Source organism: Pelecanus crispus, chromosome 2 (genome assembly GCF_030463565.1).
Source record: "Pelecanus crispus isolate bPelCri1 chromosome 2, bPelCri1.pri, whole genome shotgun sequence".
In the NCBI taxonomy this organism is placed as follows: domain Eukaryota; kingdom Metazoa; phylum Chordata; class Aves; order Pelecaniformes; family Pelecanidae; genus Pelecanus; species Pelecanus crispus.
The window spans coordinates 24,709,821-24,732,144 of record NC_134644.1 but is presented as its reverse complement, the minus strand read 5'-3'; the positions used below and the strand labels follow the sequence as shown (position 1 = coordinate 24,732,144).

Sequence of the window (22,324 nt, the reverse complement as noted above, 5' to 3'; positions counted from 1 at the left end):
TCAAATATTTGTGGGATCAATAAAAAAAAAAATTATAACTCAGTGACATATTTCTATTAGGTAATTTGCAGAAGTTATTTCTTCCCCTCAGTAAGGACATCATTATAGAAGGTGCACATAATATACAGGAATTAAATCAAATCTAAGAGGCCTAAAACTTGTAGTCCAACAGCACAACTTCATTCAAACAGTTCTATAAACAACAGCAATAGTTTCAAAAATAACCTTTAGGAATGTATGTTGCACTGTATTTACAGGTCTAGTGCACAGGACTGTAGTTTATAAGAGACATTTCAAATGGCTGCCATACTTATGATAGTCATTTTGAGAACACTAGGAACATTTCTTGTAACCCACATAAACTTACAAATAGTTGTATTAGTAAGACATCTTTCTGCTTAATATATTTGGTGCTTATTGACATCTAGCTGAATATTACTACAGACATTCTACTAAAACCACCTGCAGTAGATTATAATCCTACTTTTACTTTATATAGACCTAGATCAAACTAAACTTACAATAGGACAGGCAGATGCTAAATAGCCAAAAAAAAAAAAAAAAGCTCTCATAAATACTAACACAACAGGAAAAACTTTAACATAGAATGCACTAAAATTAAAAGGATGTTTATCTGGATAGCTGCCTTCATGTTGCAGTTATTTAGAACATGAGTGAAACAGTCAAACCCTGATTATGCTCCTTAGCTAACAACTAAAGTCTATACAGCTCCAGTGAAAGCAGGGCTAACTAGCACTGGCAAACCCTTTACTAACAGCTTCCAGGCTGAAGCAGACACCTATTTGGACCATGAGTAAAACTGATGCATACCATTGGTATTTGTGTTGACAAGCCTCCAACCTCTTCTGATACAGACATCCAAAATACGCCCCCCCCCCCCCCAAAAAATTCAACACCGCTCTCCACACCTACCACACAAATTAGCTTCTTTGTTTACTATTTGGCGTGGAGTTTTGCACAGAGTAAAAGAAAATTTTAATTTATTTAGAAGAGTATTTCAGAAAATAGCTTTGCATTGTATTATCTACTAAATTTAAATATTCATATCTACTAAAATCTTGGAATTCAGAAATACCTTTAAAATAAATCTTGAATATAAGCAATACAATCATCAGGTTCTAGAGCACGAGTCTCTCCACAAAGTATTTGGAAATAAGTTCTCCAAATTATCTGAATTTCCAGATCTCAACATAAGCAAGAAGAGAAGCTGCAGTCATACATTATCGGTCTACTACTCCGGTACATTGAGTGCTAGGAAGAGCATGTAATTCACGCAAATTACAGATATGTTTACTATATCAAATTTAAAACTGAGTCTATACAAAACAAGAAAAGGAGCAACAGTAGACATAGCAAATAAACTGTTCTGCAATACTATGGATCATCATAATGGCTGCTCAAAGATCTGCTAGATTCACAGTGCTGCTTGATCTAAGCATCATCATTTATTGAAGAAAATTGTGGTTGCGTAAATACCTGTAATTTAAATGGTATTAACCACAGTCACACCCCTGAAAAAAATCTACAGAGTTTTTGTATATAACAGGCTAAATACTTCCACCTCACCAATAACACCAACCATAAATAATCCAGAGTATAATAAAAATCTGGAACTACAGGATTTTTAAAATAGCCATGGAACACAGTTTGGATACTTGTTCAAACAACTGATTCTAGTTCATTTAGGAATAAAAATAATTAAGAACATTTATTTGTGCATCCGTTTATATTACTTACACTTTCAAGTAAGAAGGTTCTCAGTTATCAATCAAGGCTGCTTTACACAGAAATACAAGCTATTGAAAAGCATTCCAATCTAGTAAAAAGAACTTGTAATCTCTGTCCAACAGTATTTTTTAAGGTGTTGGTCTATATTGTCTCACACTATTAAGATTTAATGATAGGTCAGTTTAAAGCTTATTCTATTTCAGTTCATATGCATACAAACACACTAAATTGTTACTTCCTTAACATTTCCATCATACCTACAATCAGGAATTATGATATCATTTCTATATAGATCCTTTAAAATTATGGATATTTAGTAGCAAATAAATCTATTAAAGGCTTCCTGCACAATCACACCAACAAACTCAGGAGCTGATCACACCTTTTCTTTAGTGCATAAATTATATATAAAATAAAATGATACTTAGGTTAGGGGAAAAAATATCAAATTTTTACAGTCTTAAAATTAGATGTCAGGCATGCCCGCACGACCTTAACTTCCCTCAACATACTGCATTTTTAAATGCAAAAAATTATGTAAGTTCAAATATGTGAAGGCAATAATTTTATAATACAACATGCTCACTGAATAGAGAATGAGATTTATTCTACTGAATAACATAAATTTTAAAGGAAACACATTCAGATTTAAAACTGTTTTTTTAAAAAGTAAATATTTACTAGGTACATATAAAAATTATTTCAAACAATGAAAAATTTTGTGGGGCAAGCTTAGTAATACGTTTTTTTCTGGGTACAGAAACGTCAGCTATATCTTACACAGAGCAATGTAATAAACAAGTCAATTTAACCTTTCTCTTCCCTACCTTAGCTCTAGAAGAACCGACATTCTCCATGTTCTCAATACTGCAGATGCAATTGTGAGAGACTTTTCGGCAAGCTACTCGAATGTAGTCCCAGAAACTACGAGGACTTTCATAGCCGAACCAGGTGATCTGACCTTAAATCAAAATACAACATATGTAAAGATTTATGAACCTCCCTCTCTGCTTACTGGAGATAAACGTAATTAAAATACTTCTCTATAGGTTGCCTGCACTGACAGGTTTTTATACTAGCAAGTCCATAAATTCCTACTGAAAACTGGCTCACAGATGTAAAAAAACTTGCATTATGCAGCTCACCCCGGTTTGAAACCGATGTAGAAAGAAAATTCTGGGGCTTTTGTGTACATATGTGTATTTTGTTGGTTTTTTCCTTGTTAGCATGCTGTAATAATACTCAACAGTTCTTTACAGGACTCTTAAATCACAATAGAGCACACACTGTTGTGACTTAAAAATATGATGCAAGAAGTATTTCTGTTATTTGTTTTACGTAGTACTGCATGTTTCACTAACGCCGTCAAGTAGAGAGTTTTGTTCTATTAAAAAAAAAAAAAAGTCTACATAGAAGACCACTGTTTGCTGCGGTAGTGTTAGCTTTATTTTAGGAGCAGATTGGAATTTTTCAAAATGTGCTTTCATTGAAGGAGAAATTGATGCATGACCAAAAAAGTTTTGCAGTCACAATTTATTTTGAGTACACACAGAACATTCCTTGCGAAGCTGACCAAAATTAATTGAGCAAATCAATATCTCTTCTGGAGCTTTAACCAAAATCCTTCATATTTTTGTCCAGCTTGGAACGTATCACAGTTAGAAAATGAAAAGCAAATTACTTGCTACTTGCACACAAAATAAATTTCATCAGAGACACAACAGTTCAGCCCCATTTTTCAGACTGAACAGCAAACAACTGCAAAGAGGTATGTAAAAAGCAAGATGAGCAGTCTGATGACTGCCATGACATACATGCAAAACCTTTTTTCCATATAAAATGAGATCTTATTGTTAAGCTAACTGTATTTTATTTCAAGTCTTGAGTTGTACTTCTGAAGCTTTACTAATTTATCAGAAAGACTTCTAATTCTTTTGCTGTTAGAAAGCTCAGGTTTCTAGAAAGAGTATCTTAGACTGATACTGCAAATCATACATAGGAAAAATAAAATGCCAAAATATGATGACAAGGACATTTTTACCTAGCATGACTTATCTTAGCTCCAAGCATAGCCAGAGTACTGTCAAGGATCTGTCCCGTATGATCTTAAGAAATTCAGGTAGTGGGTTTTTTTCCCTAAAGGGTGCATGTAACTTGACTTTGTGGCCCATCTGCTTGCTTTGTCACATGGATTTATTTATCAAATTCAAAGTTTGATAAAAGACTTTAAAAAAAACCAAACAAAAGCTGGAAGAATTAATACATACTATTCAATATGCCAAAAGAAAAAACAAAATCCCAAGGTGCTTCAGTTACTGTAGATTCAGATCTTCTCAGCTCTAAGGACTAAAATAAAAGAATTCCCATGAGGTAAGTGCTCCTATGAACTTACAGTTTTTGTTGAAATGCCAAGTGTAGCGGACAGCAACAAGAATTCAATGGCATTGTAACAACATGAAAAGCTACAGATGATTTTCATATTCTTGAACATATCAGAAACATTTCTGCCCTGGGGATTATACCTGCAAAATTAAATGCAACTTAAGCGTGAAGATGACTTTGTGTCACCAATTCCAGTGCCAACTAATAAAGGCAAGTATATCATACAATAGCTTTTGTGGCTTTTTTTTTTTTTTTTATCTTAAGGACAGAATATATTCTGCAAAAACCAAACAGCTTCACTCTATAGTTTTCTGAAGTCACTAATTCAGAGCAATTCCCTGTACCAATGGGCACCTGAAAAACACATGTCATTTAAAAACAAAAATACCTTTACAACAGAAATTCCAGCACACAGCACTTATTTGGCTTGCACTGATGAACAAAGCAAGCTGGCCATAATTACAATATTCTCTAACGTAACAGTGGGCTCTCATCTCACAGCCAGCTCTGCGGGAGGGTATGATTGGTTTCAGGCTTCAATAGGAATTGTCTTCACTTGAAACTCACAGCTGGCTCAGGACCTTTTGTGAACCAAGGACTTCTATATTTCACTGTTTTCTCCCTACAGCTTTAAATCTTGCCCACACTCTAGTAATTAACAACATCAGAAGAAAAACTTCCTTAATCTTTCTATACACAGAAAAATGTTGGAAAAGACTGTCTGAGAATAGCGAGAATGTATTTTAAGAACTACTAAATAAGATACCAAGCTGTATATTCCCTACAATTTTAAAAGCTTTTAGCGTATGAAATTCTATTTGGCTCTCAAGGCACTCAATGTACACAGCCACAAGAACTCTCAAGAATGAGGAATGAAATAGCTCCCACTACTCAGTGCTTGTCAGGCTGTGCCTGGAGTACTGTGTCCAGTTCTGGTCCCCACAATTCAAGGAGGACATGGACAGACTGGAGAGGGTCCAAAGGAGGGCCATGAGGCTGGAGAGCCTGCCCCATGAAGAAAGACTGAAGGCATTAGGTCTTTTCTCCCTAGGGAAGAGAAGGCTCAGAGGGGAACTCATCATAGTATTCCAGTACTTAAGGAGTGGCTACAACAAGGATGGAGGCTCTCTCTTTACAAGGAGCCACATGGAGAAGACAAAGGGCAATGGGCACAAGCTGCACTGGGAGAGGTTTCATCTCAACATAAGAAAGAATTTTTTTTACAGTAAGAACAATAATTCACTGGAACAACCTCCCCAGGGATGTGGTAGAGTCCCCATCGCTGGAGGTTTTCAAGATGCAACTGGATGGGGTGCTAAATAATCTCATCTAGGCTCCCCTTCCCACAAACGGTTGGACCAGATGATCTTTTGAGGTACCTTCCAGCATGGGCTGCTCTATGATTCTATGATTCTAAAATCATACCTAAATTTTAAAGAGTCCTAATAAACTTCAAAGCTAATTTTAGTATACATCTTATATTCTGTCAAAGTACTTCTTCAGGAAAGAGTAAGTTTCCTGGGAGGTCCAAAGGACAAAGAGTTTGTGGTCTTTGCCATGAAGTTAATATGTCAGCAGAAGACACAGAAGCTGACAGCTATTCCAACAGGAATGATGTTGTTTTTGTCAACCAAACAAAATTGGTAGGTAACCATGGAAGCTGCATGTTTAATATTAAACATTGTTCAAATTAATTCAATAATTTTCTACAGAATAGCAAAGTAAATAGAGACACCATTGCGAAATTTTTTTGTTTCACCACATTTTTGAATACTGCTACACACCTATTTATATCAACCCATTTCTGCTCCAGTCTGACAACTAGATACAAACATCTGCAACACTAGGTGTGCAGATCTTTTTTCACACCCAAGAAATTCTTCATGTTAAACAGTTTGATTCGTACTCGATCGCAGTTGAATTTCATATCTACGAAGTTCCACAGTTGCAAAGCAGTAACGACTAGGATGCTCTAAAGTACAGGCAGGTTTTCTCCAGACTTCCCTGTGTTATTTAGTTTGCAGCAAATTTTTCTATCCCACAAAAAGTAAGTTTTAATACAACTTGTTGATAATAAACTGGCATGCTATTCCTTTGAGGAATTTCTGTGATACCTACTCTTTTATTTTGGGTCTGCAGAATGGGTCATTAAAAATTTACAGTAGTTCATAAACCCAGTCCTCCAAGACAATTATAAATTCATTGAAGATTTTTCTCCATACAAGAGAAAGGAGAATAAGCTAAACCACAAATTACACAAGAGCCCTACTATTTCTTTTTAGCCAAAGCCAGTAATCGGGTCACTATGTGTATAAGTACTAAATCTAGTAACAAAAGCTATTCTGCTAATAGCATTATCACACCAAATAAAGGGCCACCACAGCTATATGCTTAAACTTTCGTCTTTTCATGACAGTAGTGCCTTCAGCTCTTAACTTCTTTAACTTACCTTTTTCATCCCCATTATATATCCATTACCTTAACTATTCTATCCAGCAGTATTGTTTCTGTCAGGATGAGCAGTATGACAAGCTGCATCTTACTTAAAGAACCCTGCTTCCTCATCTGCGACCTAGACCTACAAGCACAAATTGCTTTCTGCAGACATAATTCACACCCTTTCCCTCGGTAACCACTGTTTTTGCCTGAATTATTAGCATTCAGGGAATTTTGATTAATAAAAATTATATTAATACTCATTGCTTAAAAAGAAAGAGACTCAATGAAATAGCAGGTAGGAGTAAGTGCTTTTTTTTCCCTCCTAAAGATATGTAAGTAAAATAAAAACTATAAGTGAAGGGATAAATTGTGCACTGCAGTTAAGAGAAGTCTTTCACTGCTTCAGAAATGAATTTAATAATTCACCTTACTATGAAGTGCAAAAATTGAACAACATTTACCAGTGACATCACTAGTACAGCTATTTACCATTACTACTACCAGACTATTGATGATGCATGAAACTAGAACACTTTAGCAAATGAGGAAAGGAAGAGAATTATTACATTTATCTTTCCACTCCAGCAGCACTGATTACCCTAGAAGCTTACTACTCATAGTAAGTTTCCTAAAAGAAAAAAGAAAAGCAAGCAAATTAATTCCACAGTCACTAAAAATTAGGAATAACATAGATCAGATAGAGACAAGCAGCTTCCAGGAGCAACTCTAGCAGAAGCTTTTGATGTGTTTATAATACCTTCTAAATGTACGTACAGGGAAAAAGGCACACAAAGTTGTGGAAGTGTCAAAAAAACACAGTACAGCATACTATTTTGTGTCGTTATGGTGGTAAATGCAAATAACTGTATAGATGACAAGTACACTCAGAGTAACCATGACATGCAAAAATTACAGAAGTCACAAGCAAGATGCACTATATACGTTGTTAGTGACAGAACTTATTTTATAGACCAAAACTATTTCTAAGCATGCATACTGGCTAGCAGTTTGCATATAAACACATTTTGCTGTAAAGGATATTACAATGAAAACAGAGTAAATCAACAAATACATACAATAGTTTTCAGAAATATATTTGAGATAATGGCCATAAAAATCTAGAATAGGTATTAATGTTCTTCAGTACTGACAGTTAAAACTAATTTACAGTGATAGAAAAAGGCAGAAAACCATACAACATTGTGATACAGTAAAGACAATATACACATCACTTCAAATTGACTTCAGGTTTTAACTTAGCTAGGATATACCTGTGATCAAATCACAAGTACTGCTGCTGAATGCTTTTTGATGCCCCTACCATTTCTGCACCGACTTTACTTAGCTGATCTGATAAAAGGACACTTACAGGAAAAATACCTGAAAAATCTGTGACCAGCAGTGAAAACAAGAAACCACCAAGACAACTACAAGATACAGCTTAATCTCCACAGTACAGAACAGTTAATAGTTGTTTGAAATTTGTTCCTTTATCTGGGGGAAAAAAATGGCTCCTGAAATTACCCAACTTTCTTCAAAGATTATCACACACAGATATATTTGATGCCAATTTGTAAAATCCCTTTCAGGACTATAGGTCTTATTTGGTCCAGAGACCTTCAAAAAAAGACTAATTAGTCACTCATCTTTTCTTCTGTTACTCCTTCTCTCCTACCTTTTCAAGATCTTCAATTGTCCTGTCCAGTAGTATCATATCTTGCCAGCAGGCATGCCACACAGCTTATTTTAATGACAGGAAGAAAATATGCTTTATAGCCTCCTCATTATGATATTTGGTCTACTCTACATTCACAATAAATCCAGCACTTCTAGGGAGTACCAGATGTACTACACATACGGTATTACACAGTACAGGGATAAGTATCTCTTCACTTTCTAGAGCAGAAGGCAATCAACAGCCTGCAATCCCTGAAAAGACAGTTAATACGGCTTACTCAAACTCTCTCTCTCTTCCTTAGGGCAATTCAAAAATAGGCTGCGAGCCAGATGGCTTTTTCTAACAACAGTGTCCTATTCCTGACTGCTACTTATTGGCATTGGGGTACACGAAGCTGTAAGGTGGTACAGATGTGGCCTTTTGGGCATGGCATATTATGTTATTTTTGGAACTATTTTGGTGCCATTATGTGCTAAGTCTTCTGTATCACATGAACAGATACCTGCATTCGAGCAGTGTTCACAGATCTCTGTTGTGTGACCTGATATATTTATGCCATCTCATTTTATTACTAAGCAAACACCCACATCTAAACCACTCTTAAGAAAATGAGCAGGGTTAAAGAAGGGCATCCACGGGGAAAGTCATTAGTTTTCTGCCTGTCTGACTTCCTGGTCTGGCTCACCACAGGATCCAGTGAGGACCATGGCCAATATCAGGGAAAGGTAAGCACAAAGTGAGAGTGAAGGGGGTGGGGGAATTCTGTAGCAAACTGCACTGAGTTTAAGAAATGCCATGAGGATTTTCAACACTCAACTGGAAAAGGCTGTGAGCAATCTGAGACAGGCCTGCTTTGAGCAAGAGGTTGAACTGGATGACTTTCTAAGGTACTTTCCAAACTAAATTCTTCAATGATTCTGAAAAGAAAAAAAAAAAACCCAACAAAAGCACCTAAATCACTCTGAGCATTGTTTCCTGACCTTTTTGCTATTCAGAGCTGGCAACATCAGATCAGTTACCTATCAAAAAATCAATTTAAAAATGGTGCTCATATTGCTGCAACTGGCATTTTTAGCAGAACAGCCAGGAGGATGAGGATTGGAGAACTATTATTTCAGAATCCTTAATTGCAATGGTTTCAGGAAAAGCATAAAATTCTAATCCCTGTAGTTAAACATTTTTTTCCCTTAAAATGGCTATCCTTCTTCCTCCCATTTTGTTTTGTCTGGATCCTATCTGAACATGAAACTAATAAGCAGCAACAGTCAAGACTATGCTTTGCTCCTTAAAAACATACTATATTTAGTGTCAGAAAAGACAGTTGCCAGTAAAAGTATTCTAATAAAAGTAAATTTAGTCCTTTAGAATGCAAATTAAAACTTTTTTTTTTTTTAATTCTTCCTTCCTCACCCAGAACTTCCAAAGGAAGTTAAAGATTAGGAATTGTTATTTGCCATGGCCTTAAGAAAGTAAAGGTCTATAACTCAAACTCTCAAATCTGGCTCAACTGTTTAACTACACTGCCATGGGACTATCCTGACAACTTTGATACAATGACACCATTTACCTTACCATAACCAAACAGATCATGTATGTTATGCCTGCTTTAAAACATTTTGTATAACTCACTGCAATCACCAGTCTGCTTTTAGCATGCTCCTACTGACACGAAGTACGCATTCAGAATATGTTAGTCATTTCCACCAATAAAATGCAATTTCTTTCAAGCTCTGTGTTGTATAATATATACCCTCTTAAAATCTGAGTTGTCATGGTACATTTATTATCTCAATTTCCCTTTCAAATTTTTAAGGAATAAAATAATTACTTACATGATCTAGGTTATTACCAAAATATTCCCCTATTTGCAGTACAATGCACAAGTTGCTGCCTTTTTTCATAGTTTTATTTATCTCTGCAAACTTAGAAAATCATACTGGTAATTACAAGGGGAAGACTGAAACAACAATTTAACTTTTTGATTTTCTCTATTTTTATTTGAAATAATTTTTTACTTGCAAATTCCATTTGCCTGTAACCCATTTGCCAGCCTGTCAAGGCTTCTTCTCTGTACTGCCTGTCCTGAATAATAGACTGTGAAGCAAAAAGAATGTTGGGGAGGGGAATCATAATGATTTTTGCTCAAACGTCACTGAAGCTGGGGAGGAGAAAACAGAGCAATTTCCCTGCAGTGTCAAGTTGCTAAGTACCCATAATCACTCCAATAATCTTTGTCACAATGTGACAAACACTATGTTCCTACCCCACTGTGTGATTTTTTTTTTTTCCTTCTCTGACAGAATGACAGCAGGTAGTAATTGTGCTACTCAAATGTCAGCCTACACACAATATTGTTCACAAAGCTTAGTTATGAATATTAAAAAGCAAAAGTATGAAAAGGAGTAGATTGTCATATTACACATCTCTATTCGGATGATTATGATGTCCTTCATAATCCTCAAATAATTTCAGAAACTGTAGACAGAACTGAGAAATGAGGAGAAGCTTCCAAAGTCCTTTTCTAGCGACTCTTACTGCTAAGGCGCGCTCCATTCTTTTAGCAAAGCAGCTTCCTCTAGAACAATCAGAAAATGCAAACAAACATTTTCTTGAATTAGAACAACATCTGACTCGGAGACAAGAGGAGAATCAACAACCGACCTTTCTCAAAAATCAATTTAGTCCAGATCCATTACATTCCAGTCGCAAAAACCAGCTTCACTAGAGGGGTGGGGGGGACCTAAGGAAAGGACCTAAACACAGTATCCAGAAAATAAGGCAACAAAAGCAGGGAAGGGAGAAAGGAAAGGGAGTAGCTCCACAGATACGCTCTCTATAGCTTCTGTTAAAGCAGAAAACACTACAGTTGTCTTTCAGACTCAGACTCTTAGGACACAGTCTTATCATAAAGCAGAAAAGCAGGCAGAGCTCAGCACCATGGCAACATCCACTTGCTTAATTACCAGCCAAGAAGGCTTCCAACAAGAACACTGGGAACATGTTTCACAAAATCCGTTTCCTTGACTTTTCCACAGTAATGCAAACAGTCAGGAAGGCAACAGCAAAGGGACAGACACATAAAGAAAGCCGACGTTTTCATTCAGCATCAAGGAGTTTCTACAGATGTACACTGGTTTCATATAAACAAATTCTCATGGCAAAAACATCACCAGTAAGGAAGTTAATTAACATACCTTTCAGTCGATGACTTAGAATCTGTTCCAGAATGGCTGCAAAATTATTAAATTCGGGGGAAGTATCATCTATAGTCTCAAAACAGGAACGGTCGATCAGAGTCTTGACTGAAAACCTAGAGTAAAAGTACAGGGCAATCACAAATTATATGGATAGCTATTGGTCCTCTATAGCAGGACAGTAGTTTGTATAAACCAAACAAGCAAAGAACCAGAAAACCACCTTGATGGTTTCAAGTTCAGTCACAGCAACACAAACACATACCACACCGAGAAATAGCCTGAAAATACAATCATCACTGTTGGTCTTAGGCATAAAGCCTTAAAACCAAAAGGAAAACAAAAATCCCCGCACTTTCTATGTAGAAGTGAGCTAATTATTTTCTAATTATTTTCCTCTTCTTTAAACTATTTTAATAAAGTGTAGAAAATCAAGCACTCAAAAGCATCCAACATCAATTTCTCTTTGTAATCCTAAACATCATGATTTTTGCTTGACATTTCACCCAATGCTCCTTTTATTCCCAAAATCCATGCCCAAGCATCAGAAGTATAAACTTTATCCTATTATGAGAACACTGTAATTTCATCCTAATGCAAGAATAATCCAAACATATTTTAAAACAATGATTTTTTTTATGCACTGTAAACTCTGCGCATTAACTTGGACAGGCTGATTTCCCTGTGAACAGGGGCAATCCCTATTTAGAATCATATTACTTCATTACTATGCCAGAAAAGCTATCAATTTAAACGCTCTAACACTTGAAATTGGAAAGGCTGAATCAAGCCACTGTAAAAACAGAGAAGATGTAAATAGTCAATTAGCCAGTTAGCTGTATTTAGTTACATCTGCATTTCCACTACTTAATTCTTACTCAGAAGAAGACAGTTTAAACCTCAAAAAACACAACTAAAATTGATTTTTCTCTTGCCTTCTCCAGTTTACTTGTAATCCATCTTTATTCTCCTTTCTGCTCCTTGTTCTTCAATTTTCAGTTTCAAAGCAAGTTTCCTATGTCCTCAACTTTGAAAGTAACATTTATTTTGAGGCATTTATTGTGGTTTTTTGCAACAATCCTTATTTGTATTAATGGAGCCATACAAGAGCCTGAGGCAACAGTTTTCACAACAGCCAAACTTCAACAGTACCAGCTTAGGAAGTTCACGCTCTGCCCGCTCATCCCAGACCAGACACCTGTGCACACTGCCCACTCAGTTGTGCCAGTTCTACTTTTTATGGGGCTCACTATGAACTGATCTAGATTTTTAGTATTTGAGAGAAGGAGGGGTGGAGTGACTCTTAAATGTGGATACATTCATAATAAATAAACTTCACAGCATCTCAACACAAACAGTTCTATGGCACAGCTGCAGAAGCAGCATGCTGTATAGGCATGGGCAGGAATGAGACTGCTTAAACCAGCAGTACTATTTTCAAATGCTCTGTGCTGTAAAAGTAACTTTACTGCATCCTTGGTGGAGTCAGCACAGTCTCCTGATGCTCATTTACTACCTGAAATTAATTACGCTCAAACTGAACTGACATATGTATTTCAAGAGTTTCAACTCAATTATGTTATACTAAGTAAACTTCTGAATAAAGACTCCCCATCCTACCTTTTCCTGCAGGCTTCTATTGTTGTAGTGGTTTTGGCAGGACAGCAATTAGGAGTGAGAAGGGTGGGGGAGGAAGCTTCTTCTGCAGTGCCAAGTTATGACTCAGTTTTGAACTCCTCCACATTTTTAACCAATTTTGAGTGAGAGACATTCATGCCCACGAGTAAATTTCTACCTAGTCAGTATCATAGCTATTGACTACTCTAATGGCAGTAATGATTGTTTTCTCAAAGCTGTATGAGAGCTGTGAAATTATCTATTAAAAAATCATCTTAATTTTGGAAAAAAAAAAAGCATATAGCAATGCCATGACCAAGTTGGTATTAACTCTAACAAGAAGACTCCTCCCACACCGTGCAGATCTGAAAAAAAGAAGGTGCTCATGGGTACATAGACAAGAGAGACAGTCAGTCAGCAGTGTAATATGCTGGACTATATATAGGAATATCATCTTAAAACTCAGAGACATGATCATGGTGCAATCATCCATAAACTGCACAACAAAGTAGTGTATAATATGTAGCTAATCTATTCAGCTAGTCTATTCAGCGTCCTACTTAAAAGTTCACTGGTTAATATTGCATGGGATACATATTCAGAAATGGAAATATATTCAATAAAAACACTTAAGAGCAGTTCACATGCACTTCTACAAATCACAGATAAGTAATTTCTTTTTTTAATTTTAAAGCGCTCTGCAATTCAATTGAAGAAAAAAAATTATATTTAGTTTTTGAGGATACAGCAACTTTTAAATACGTAGGGTCTGATTAGAAAAGACAGTCTAACAGCTCATCATTATTAATGGTGGTCTTTTTAAGTGCTCATATTACTGCCACCATGCTGCCCATAGAAATATTAATTTCCGTCTCTCTACACTTTCACCAAAAACCTAAACAACCTTTAAAGCTATGTCAAGTTTGGCTGAAATTGGCTTTTAGGAGAACTGACAGGGAGTGCGAGTATGTACACCTTATTTCCATAGACCAGGAAGATAACAGTGCTACCAGGCAAAATTTGATTGACCGGAAATATTTTTGGGGATATTTAAAAAAAATCTTAGGCAAATACTCCTGTGTTGTTTTTTTCTTTTCTTTTTTCTCCAGTACTATGGAGTCTAAGTTAAAAGTCACAAACACATTTTGCATGATATCCACACTTCACTATGTTTACCACGCAGATTGGAAAAAGGATTTAAGGTATATAGAAGTGATGCCTTTGAAAAAAGGTTACACTGTAAGCATTAGGTATGCAATTTTACTCAGTTGTGAAAGATGCCTTATATGTTGTTTCCAGTGTACACCCCCCTAGCAAAGAAAGCCCATGCTCTTCCATAGTTATGTGGAACTACTTAGGGACTGAAAGTCAAGAAAAAAAAGGTCAGGTCTAAAGTACACAAGAGCTATGAAGAAAAAGAAGTCCAAGTAGGTAGAGTTAGAGTAACTTCCTTGTTTCCCTTTGTTGCTCCCAACTTATAGAATCATAGAATTATTTAGGTTGGAAAAGACCTTTAAGATCATCAAGTCCAACCATTAACCTAACACTACCAAGTCCACCACTAAACCAATTAAGGGTAGAGTAATAATTAATTTCATGTTTCCTGGCTTGGTGGCTGGATTATTTTTTAAAGTAAAACTAGTATAGAACCATTAAGGTTGGAAAGGACCTCTAAGATCATCAGTCCAACCGTCAACCTAACACCCCCATGCCCACTAAACCATGTCCCAAAGTGCCACATCTACCCATTTTTTGAACACCTCCAGGGATGGTGACTCCACCACCTCTCTAGGCAGCCTGTTCCAATGCTTGAGCACTCTTTCCGTGAAGAAATTTTTCCTAATATCCAATCTAAATCTATATCCAATCTAACTTCATCTTCCCTCACTGGACTACTACAGCAGCACTACAACTCTAGAGCAACAGTCTACCTACACTTCAGAGATTAACAGAGAAATTGTAACAAAAGGGCATGAGACAGTAAAGTGGCTTGAAAACAAACTTAAAATATTCTAAGATGAACTTTTTGGTAGACTGTGGGGGCAGAGGAGTAATAACAGCTCCAACACCTGTTGCTTCAAGACTCTTTTGGAAAAAAAAAAAAAAAAAAAAAAGGGTTTTATCAAATCATTTCCCATTGCAACAATATGGGGGTTGTGTTGTGGGTTTTGGTTTTTTTTTTCATACAGTAGCTGCCATTAGAGAGATTCCAATATCAGTGTTTCTAAATGACCTTCATGACCTCTGATGTTTTCAGATTTCTACATAGTCTTCTCTGTCACGAATCTAGTCTTGCTTGAGCCAAAAAAAGATGTAGCAACAGTAGCATTCTCCAACCTTAAAAAGACCTGAATTATGTAAGAAGGAAACATTCTTGAATAAGAAAGATTTATAGCAATCTTTTTGGGGTAGGTTCTTCCACTGTTTTACAAGATGCACAAGAAGGTGTCCCAAATTTCTTGAATAATTCCAAACCAAAGTCAAACCTTCTGTAGATATGTCCCAGGTCTATAGGCTTATTTCCAAAACAGCAACAAGCCTCTAATCAAAAAGCAAAAAGGCAGAAAATTTGACTGCTATATGAATATGTCACTTTTCATTGTCAGATCCTGTTCCTCTCAGTTTTCAAATGAATGGAAAGATTCTGTCAAATTTATTTAGCTTGCAATTTGGGAAATGTCATTAAAATGCCATGTTAAAGAACATAAACTATTCATATAGAATAATCCCCAAGATTATAAACGAATATCCCTTATGCTGGAAAACATGACTTGGACATGAAACCACAGTTCAGCTAAGGGTCACTGCAACAGCTCTTATGCTTATCAGCAAAATCACTATTTTAAAAATACATTTCCTGACAGTTGTTCAACTGTGTGTTAACATTCTGTGTTTAAGCTATGATCCTCACTTCCAAGGCCTGTCTCTCTTTTTTTGGTGGTTCTGTATCTATACAGATCTTTGATCTATGAATCTTGGGGGAGACTAGATTGAAACAAAACAAAACAAAGAACAACCTCAAAATCCCAGCATCACTTATTGGAAAATGGAAGGCAAGAAGCTTTAGGGAAAAAAGGTAGGGAGAGAGACAGACCTTAGAGCATGTATTACTAATTAAAAAAAAAAAAAGCTAAAAATTATTGCAATTTAAATCACCATTGTGCAGTTACACAAACATAACCATCTATTGTCACATGCAATTGGTTTATGGAACTTAAGTAACTACGTTACTTCCTGGGGCTACATTGCCACTCAACATTTTCGTGAAAACAAATTGTTCCTTCCAAAGCTGTAAATATAAGAAACTATCCACATCGGCATGGAGTTAGATATCATCACTGTAAGAAAAGACTAAAAACCAAAAGCCTGTTTTAACTATCAAGTAAAAATCTGCTAAACTGAGGCTTTGACAAAAATAGTTCATTAAATTATCAGAGGCTGTCAACAGATGGTAATTCAGAAGAATATCTTCTTTGTGATCCCTCACCTTCACTGGGTAGCAAGCCATATCAACCAAATTTAGTTGAAGCAATTAATTAGAGCTATTTTTACCAGAAATATTTCACGTTCTCATAGGATTTTCACTGGAAAGGACTATTATCTTACCGGTTTTGATACTAATTTGGCTCTTCCTAACAAGTAACACTTTTCAATATTAGAAAATGTGTAATAACTACAGTAAAGCACAGAAATATTTCAAACATTTACTCTTACACTAGCAGAAGAATAAAAATATAAATAAATGTATACACATCATAACAATGCAAATCCTTTCTCCTCACCATCCTTTCCAAATTTTGAGGTGTATCCACAAACTAGCAACTTCAGGTTTCATGAAGATATAGAAAAATTGAATTGTTTAACTGAAAATAATTAAAATACACCAGTTTCAAGTAGTTTGTGTAGTAGTTCTTTGTTTCATGTGTGTTTGAATTCCCTCCGATTTCTGAGCATCTTTAAATATGTTACAACATAATTTCAACTGCAGGACAAGGACATGAAATAAACTGAAAATTAAACGTAACAGCACAGAGTACAGAAAAGTTCCTCTGAAATGAGGAGGCAGAAGAAAATAGCAAGCTCTGTCATATACAATATATGCCTTTAAAAAGAACTGTTTATATCTTGTACAATTATCTTATTACTTGATAAAACTCGTGTTTTCCCAAGCCTGCAGGTTGGCAATATCTGTATCTCTGTATCAATGGTGAAACTGAGAGCTTGTTTCTTCTATTTGATCTGCTTCAGCAAGTTTGATAAAAATCTTTGTTTTCTATGTTTTTGTTCCGTAGCTTTTTCACAGGTAATAGTCGAGGTCGGCATAAAAGCCTGGGAAAAGACAGAGTACTATCGATGCTATTCTGAAACCCAGATACTAGGGCTTGAAGGAATATTGAAGCAAATTCCTTTCAGTAGCCAGATGATACACTTACACTTTGTAAAACCCATTTACAATGAACAATAAAAGCAAAAAAAAAAAAAAAAAGGAAGAATATGGGGTCCTAAACTGTTTTTTAAAATACTGCTGCAGCATTAAGTGGTGAGGGTACAAAATTATCTAACAGTTGTCCTGGTACAATCTTAAAATTTGTGAGTATTAAAATTATATCATAGCTCACACGAGTCTGCTGATGACCTTCTTCAGGTAATATTGAAATTAGTTTGATAAGTTAAAAATTTGGCAATTGAGACAGATGAACTAAGAGAGTCATCGCTACCAGCCTATTCGTGTATTTAAAAGTTTGCCATGATGTAATGGCTCAGTACTGCACACTTGGAAATGCTGCATGAATTCAACAATGACAGCAGTGGCGACGCTTACATGGAAAGCCATAGGAAGCATTATTAAGCTTGTATAAGCTCAGCACTAAGATGCTAAAAAAAAATTTGAATACACTAGATCCAGCCTATACTGCGGATCTCCTGATCTAGATTTTGGAGATAAAAATATCCCCCGAACGCAGCCTCCTCGGGACTGCTCTTGCGGCACCAGCAAGAACACACGGTTAGCCGCTTCTACAGCAGCTTGGAAGACCAGTTTTAGGTTTCACTTCACGTCCGATATATGTTAAGTCTAAATTTTAAAAGCGGCCGTACCGCGTCAATTTAAGAGAAACCGACGCTACACCAATTCTATTTTCACGAAGATGAAAACCTCGGTTCACCACTGCTGAGAGTTGACACTGCCCTGCCTTGCTCCGGCACACGCCTTTCGCCCAGGAGCACAACCAGGGTGCCCCAAACCACCCCACCCCCCCAACCCCCCCAGAAAAGCCACGTAACGGCCGATGCACCGGTGCGGCCGGCGGCGCTGCCAGGTGCGTCCTGCCCGCCGGCCGCCGCTCACGCCCCTCACGCAAAGGCTCCCGAAGGAGCTGAGTCAGGCTGGAGGCTGCCCTCTCCCGCCGCTACGTGCCCCCGGAGGCCGGCACCCCCCCGGCCTTCCCCCTGGCAGGGCGGCCGCCGGCTGCGGCGGGGCTGCCGCCCGCGCTCCCGCCCACCTGCGCGGGGCGGGGGGGGCGGAACGGCCCCCTCAGGCAGGGCTGCCCGCGGCCAAAGCGGCGGGAGGGCGAGAGGAGCGGTCCCCTCCGGGCAGGGCAGGCGGCGGCGGGTCAGGGCCCGGGGGCTCACCTGCAGACCGTGATCAAGTTCCGCCTTTCCACCGCGGCGTTGCGAGACGGGACGCTCTTCCTGCGGGCGGAGACGTTGAGCCCCCCTAAGCCGAGGGACGCCATCTCCGCTGGGGGCAGGTGGAGCCGCCGGGGCTGGCGCGGAGCCTTTGTTCCCGGTCTCGGGGATGCTGCGCCCTCCGCCGCCGCACGCGGAGGAGGCGGCCCCGCTGCTTTCCTCGCGCCGCCCGGTCCGCGCGGGCGGAGGGCCCCGAGGCAGGCGGCAGGTCGGCCGAGGAGGCGCCGGGATCCCCGCGGCGGGGGCGGCTCGGCCCCCCCCCCCGCCCCGCTCCCGGCAGCCGGGCCGCCACAGCGCCGCAGAGCGCCGGCGCCGCCAGCCAATCAGCGCGCGGGAGGGGCGCGGCGCCGCGCCGCCGCCGGCCGGTCCTTCACAGGGGCGCGCGCCGCTAACGGAAGCGGTGGGGAGGCGGGCGGGGCGGCACCTGAGGCGACGGCGGGGGTGGCGGGGTGGCCGGGTCGCCTTCCCGGCTGAGGAGCGGGGAGCGCTCCGGCAGGTGCGGAGGAGGGCGTCTGTGGGAGGCTTCCTGCGCTCCCGCTCTGCCCAGCGTCCCTTTGCCCTCATTCGCCCTCGCGTCCCCTCACTCGGTACGTGTCGGTGGGGCTCAGGACCCCCGAGTGAGTCCTGTAGCCCTCTAGGCGTCTGTGAAATTGGGGGCTGCTTTTAATCGTTAGCAATTCTCTCTCTTCGTAGCGAGTTGCTGTCTAGGGCGTGAGAACTCATCTGGTTGCAGCTGCTGGTGGTGCTCGGCTTAGAGTTAAAGCCGCTCCGAAGCGTTAGACACAGCTTTATGGCATATGTAACCTTTAGAGGCCATACCTGTGGGAATATGTGAATGAAATGGTAATCCACGCTGCAACCGACGTGCAACCAGTCGTCCTTGGTCTAAACAGAGGTGTGATTTCAGAGCATGCTTACAAGAGCTCTGGGTGTAGGGCTTTGCCTTGGTGTCAAGTTGTGTGAGAGACGCAAAATGAAACGAAGTTCGAGTCACTGGAAGATGGGATGATTCAACACCTCTGAAGAAAACCTAGCAGTAAATTAATTGTGTTTTGTGAGTGGATTTGGCTGGAGAGTTGGGGAGATGTGGAGCTGTCTGGATTAATGTTTTCCTTATTTTCTGAGAGGAAGTTCCCTTTCTTTAAGAAAATACCTTTATTTGTGTGCAACAAGGATGAATGGTGACATAAATTGTGGCACAACTCTTTATTCTACTGAGTTATGCATATGATATTCCTAAATTAAAAGTTAAAGTCTAAGCTATCCATTCCTATTCGTGAAATACAAAAAATTTCTACTTACTGACATGCAAATCCCCACTGGACTATGGTTTCCTCAGCAAATATCACTTGTAGACCTGAAGCTGTTTCTTAGAGATGCCATCAAACGGGGAACTGTGTCCAGTTACTGACTGCCAATTACATTACCTGAAGAGGAACTGTGTTGACATAGGAACTTTAAAAAGTAGATTTCCATATAGATGACCATGTTTTCATGTGTAATAACGTACAAATGTCTCTTTTTTTTTTTTTATCAGAAGATCTTTCATAATCGTTTCAAGTGTTATTACCGCTTACCAAAACTTCCAAGATCATCATATGTTACTTGATATGCTGTATTCTCACCCCACTTGGAATGTAGCTGACTAAGTTTGAACTAATGTTTATCTTTGTTGAACTTTATATCAAGTGATAAGTAAACTGTTCTAAGGTAAAGCTTCATCTTTCTTGGGTGGATTTTTTCCCAAACACATTACAATTCAAAGTCACTATGAGGTAGTTCCTCATTCTGTTTCCTGCTTCTCTTCCTCCCCTCTCCAGAAACAGCAAAAAAGGAGTGGGGGCACAGGTAAGCCTGAAGGAGGATACGCTTTCTCGTTCTACTCTGGAAGCAAGAGTAACAATGTTTTTGGATGAAATAGCTCTACTAGAACAAGATTGAAACAAGCTGTTGTTCTTTACTCATTATTTCAGACAATCAATGGAAAATGTTGAATGTGTTACCTGTTGACTCAGAAAGGAAGAGCCTGCCTTCAGGTTTCTTTCTGCTTCTCGGAGTCTTTATTGAGGCCCATCATCTCTGTAGCTTCTATTAAGAGATTTGTGCAGCTTGAGTTATCTTTTGATTAAGTTCAAGCCGAGGCTGAAGTAGATTTAATCTCTGCAGATGAGTGATTTCAGCTGCAAGGTCTGTTATTCTTGAACTTATGATAAACATTCTGGATAATTACCAATACTTTACAAAAAACAAACAAGCAAAACCAAACAAAAAACCCCAAACAACAGGAGAACTTTTGTATGTATATCAAAACCAAAAGTATATTCTCTGTTCTTCTCCTCTGCCTTGTTTCCAGAAACTGCAACTTTTTATTTTTATACTTGAAAGAGATTTAAGATGAAATCAGGCTTATCTGTTGGACTGAGCTTTAGGTTCAATATTGATAGGTTTTAGTCCTCAAGTAAATGAATTTTCTTAAAGATCATTGCTTTCTTTCAAATATAATTTATCTTCTACTACTGTCTTATCAAAGCAGGAACTGCAAAAAGGTTCCAGAAGACTTCAAAAGAATAAAAAACAATAATAAATTTAGTATCATCAGCTGCCTTAGACTTAAGAAAGCTCAGTAAATTTATCAGGAAATTTACTGTGGTAACTCTTGCATTTTTAATGCCTCTCTGTAAGAAAATAGGCTAAGGGAAAAATCTTGCTGTCTTCAGCTACCTATTGGGAGGATGGATGGAACAGTCAGGCTCTTCTGAGGAGTGTTTAACAAATAGACAAGGGGCAATTGTCACAAGCTGCAACAAAGGATAGATATTAGGAAAAATTCTTGACAGCAAAGATATTCAAACACTGGAACGGATTGCCAAGAGCAGCCATAGAATGTTTGTCCCAGAGCTAAGAAAAACTTAACTGGATGAAGAATCAGAATGCCCTGATCTAACTTCAAAGTTGGCCCTGCTTTGAGCAGGTGGAAAAATGATTTCTGTTGGTCACTTCCAGCCTAAACTGTTTTGATTCGCATCTGACAGTTGTATCATAGAATTATTCCTATAATTAATTTCATAAGAAAAATTACTTTCAGCTCTAAAGTTTCTGAATATGGAATGCAGAATATGGATGCACCGTATTAATGACAACATCGTGTCTGTGTGAGTTGATGCACAGACTTCATCTGTTTCCCTCTAACAGTGTTGTTAGCTTTAAAACATTAATAAGCTACCAATAGCTGTGTGCATCAGAGGATACAGCTTCACTTAGAAGTCAGTCTCTGTAAAGCATAGGCATGAATAATGAGCGATTCTTAAAAAAGTATTAAAAAACCAAACAAACCAAAACCCAAAACAAACCTATTGGGAACTAACTCCTGTTTGATTTCAACCATGTGAAGCTGGAATGCATTACTTACAATATTCAGAAACAGTATTACTAAAGTAGGAATTTGAATTGTCACTATGAATGAATACAGCAGCTCTGACTGGTATAGCAGCAATGAGGAATATTAAGTGGTTAAAATCGGTTTGGATTTACGGATAGCAATGCCTTATGAAAATCACTACATCTCAAAGAAAAAAAG

General features: G+C 38.3%; 1 protein-coding gene across 1 annotated transcript in view; it reads right to left on the bottom strand.

Annotated features, from left to right (window-relative positions):
- The window catches only part of RUNDC3B (RUN domain containing 3B), a 53,377-nt gene extending 34,583 nt beyond the window's left edge, over positions 1-18,794 (bottom strand). The window contains exons 1-3 of the mRNA XM_075705568.1: positions 18,691-18,794; positions 11,443-11,558; positions 2,577-2,710 (exon numbers count right to left, since the gene is read on the bottom strand). Of these exons, the coding sequence (XP_075561683.1) occupies positions 2,577-2,710; positions 11,443-11,558; positions 18,691-18,794 (354 nt within the window). The remainder of the gene's footprint in view (positions 1-2,576; positions 2,711-11,442; positions 11,559-18,690) is intronic.
- Between the last annotated feature and the right edge of the window lie 3,530 nt (positions 18,795-22,324).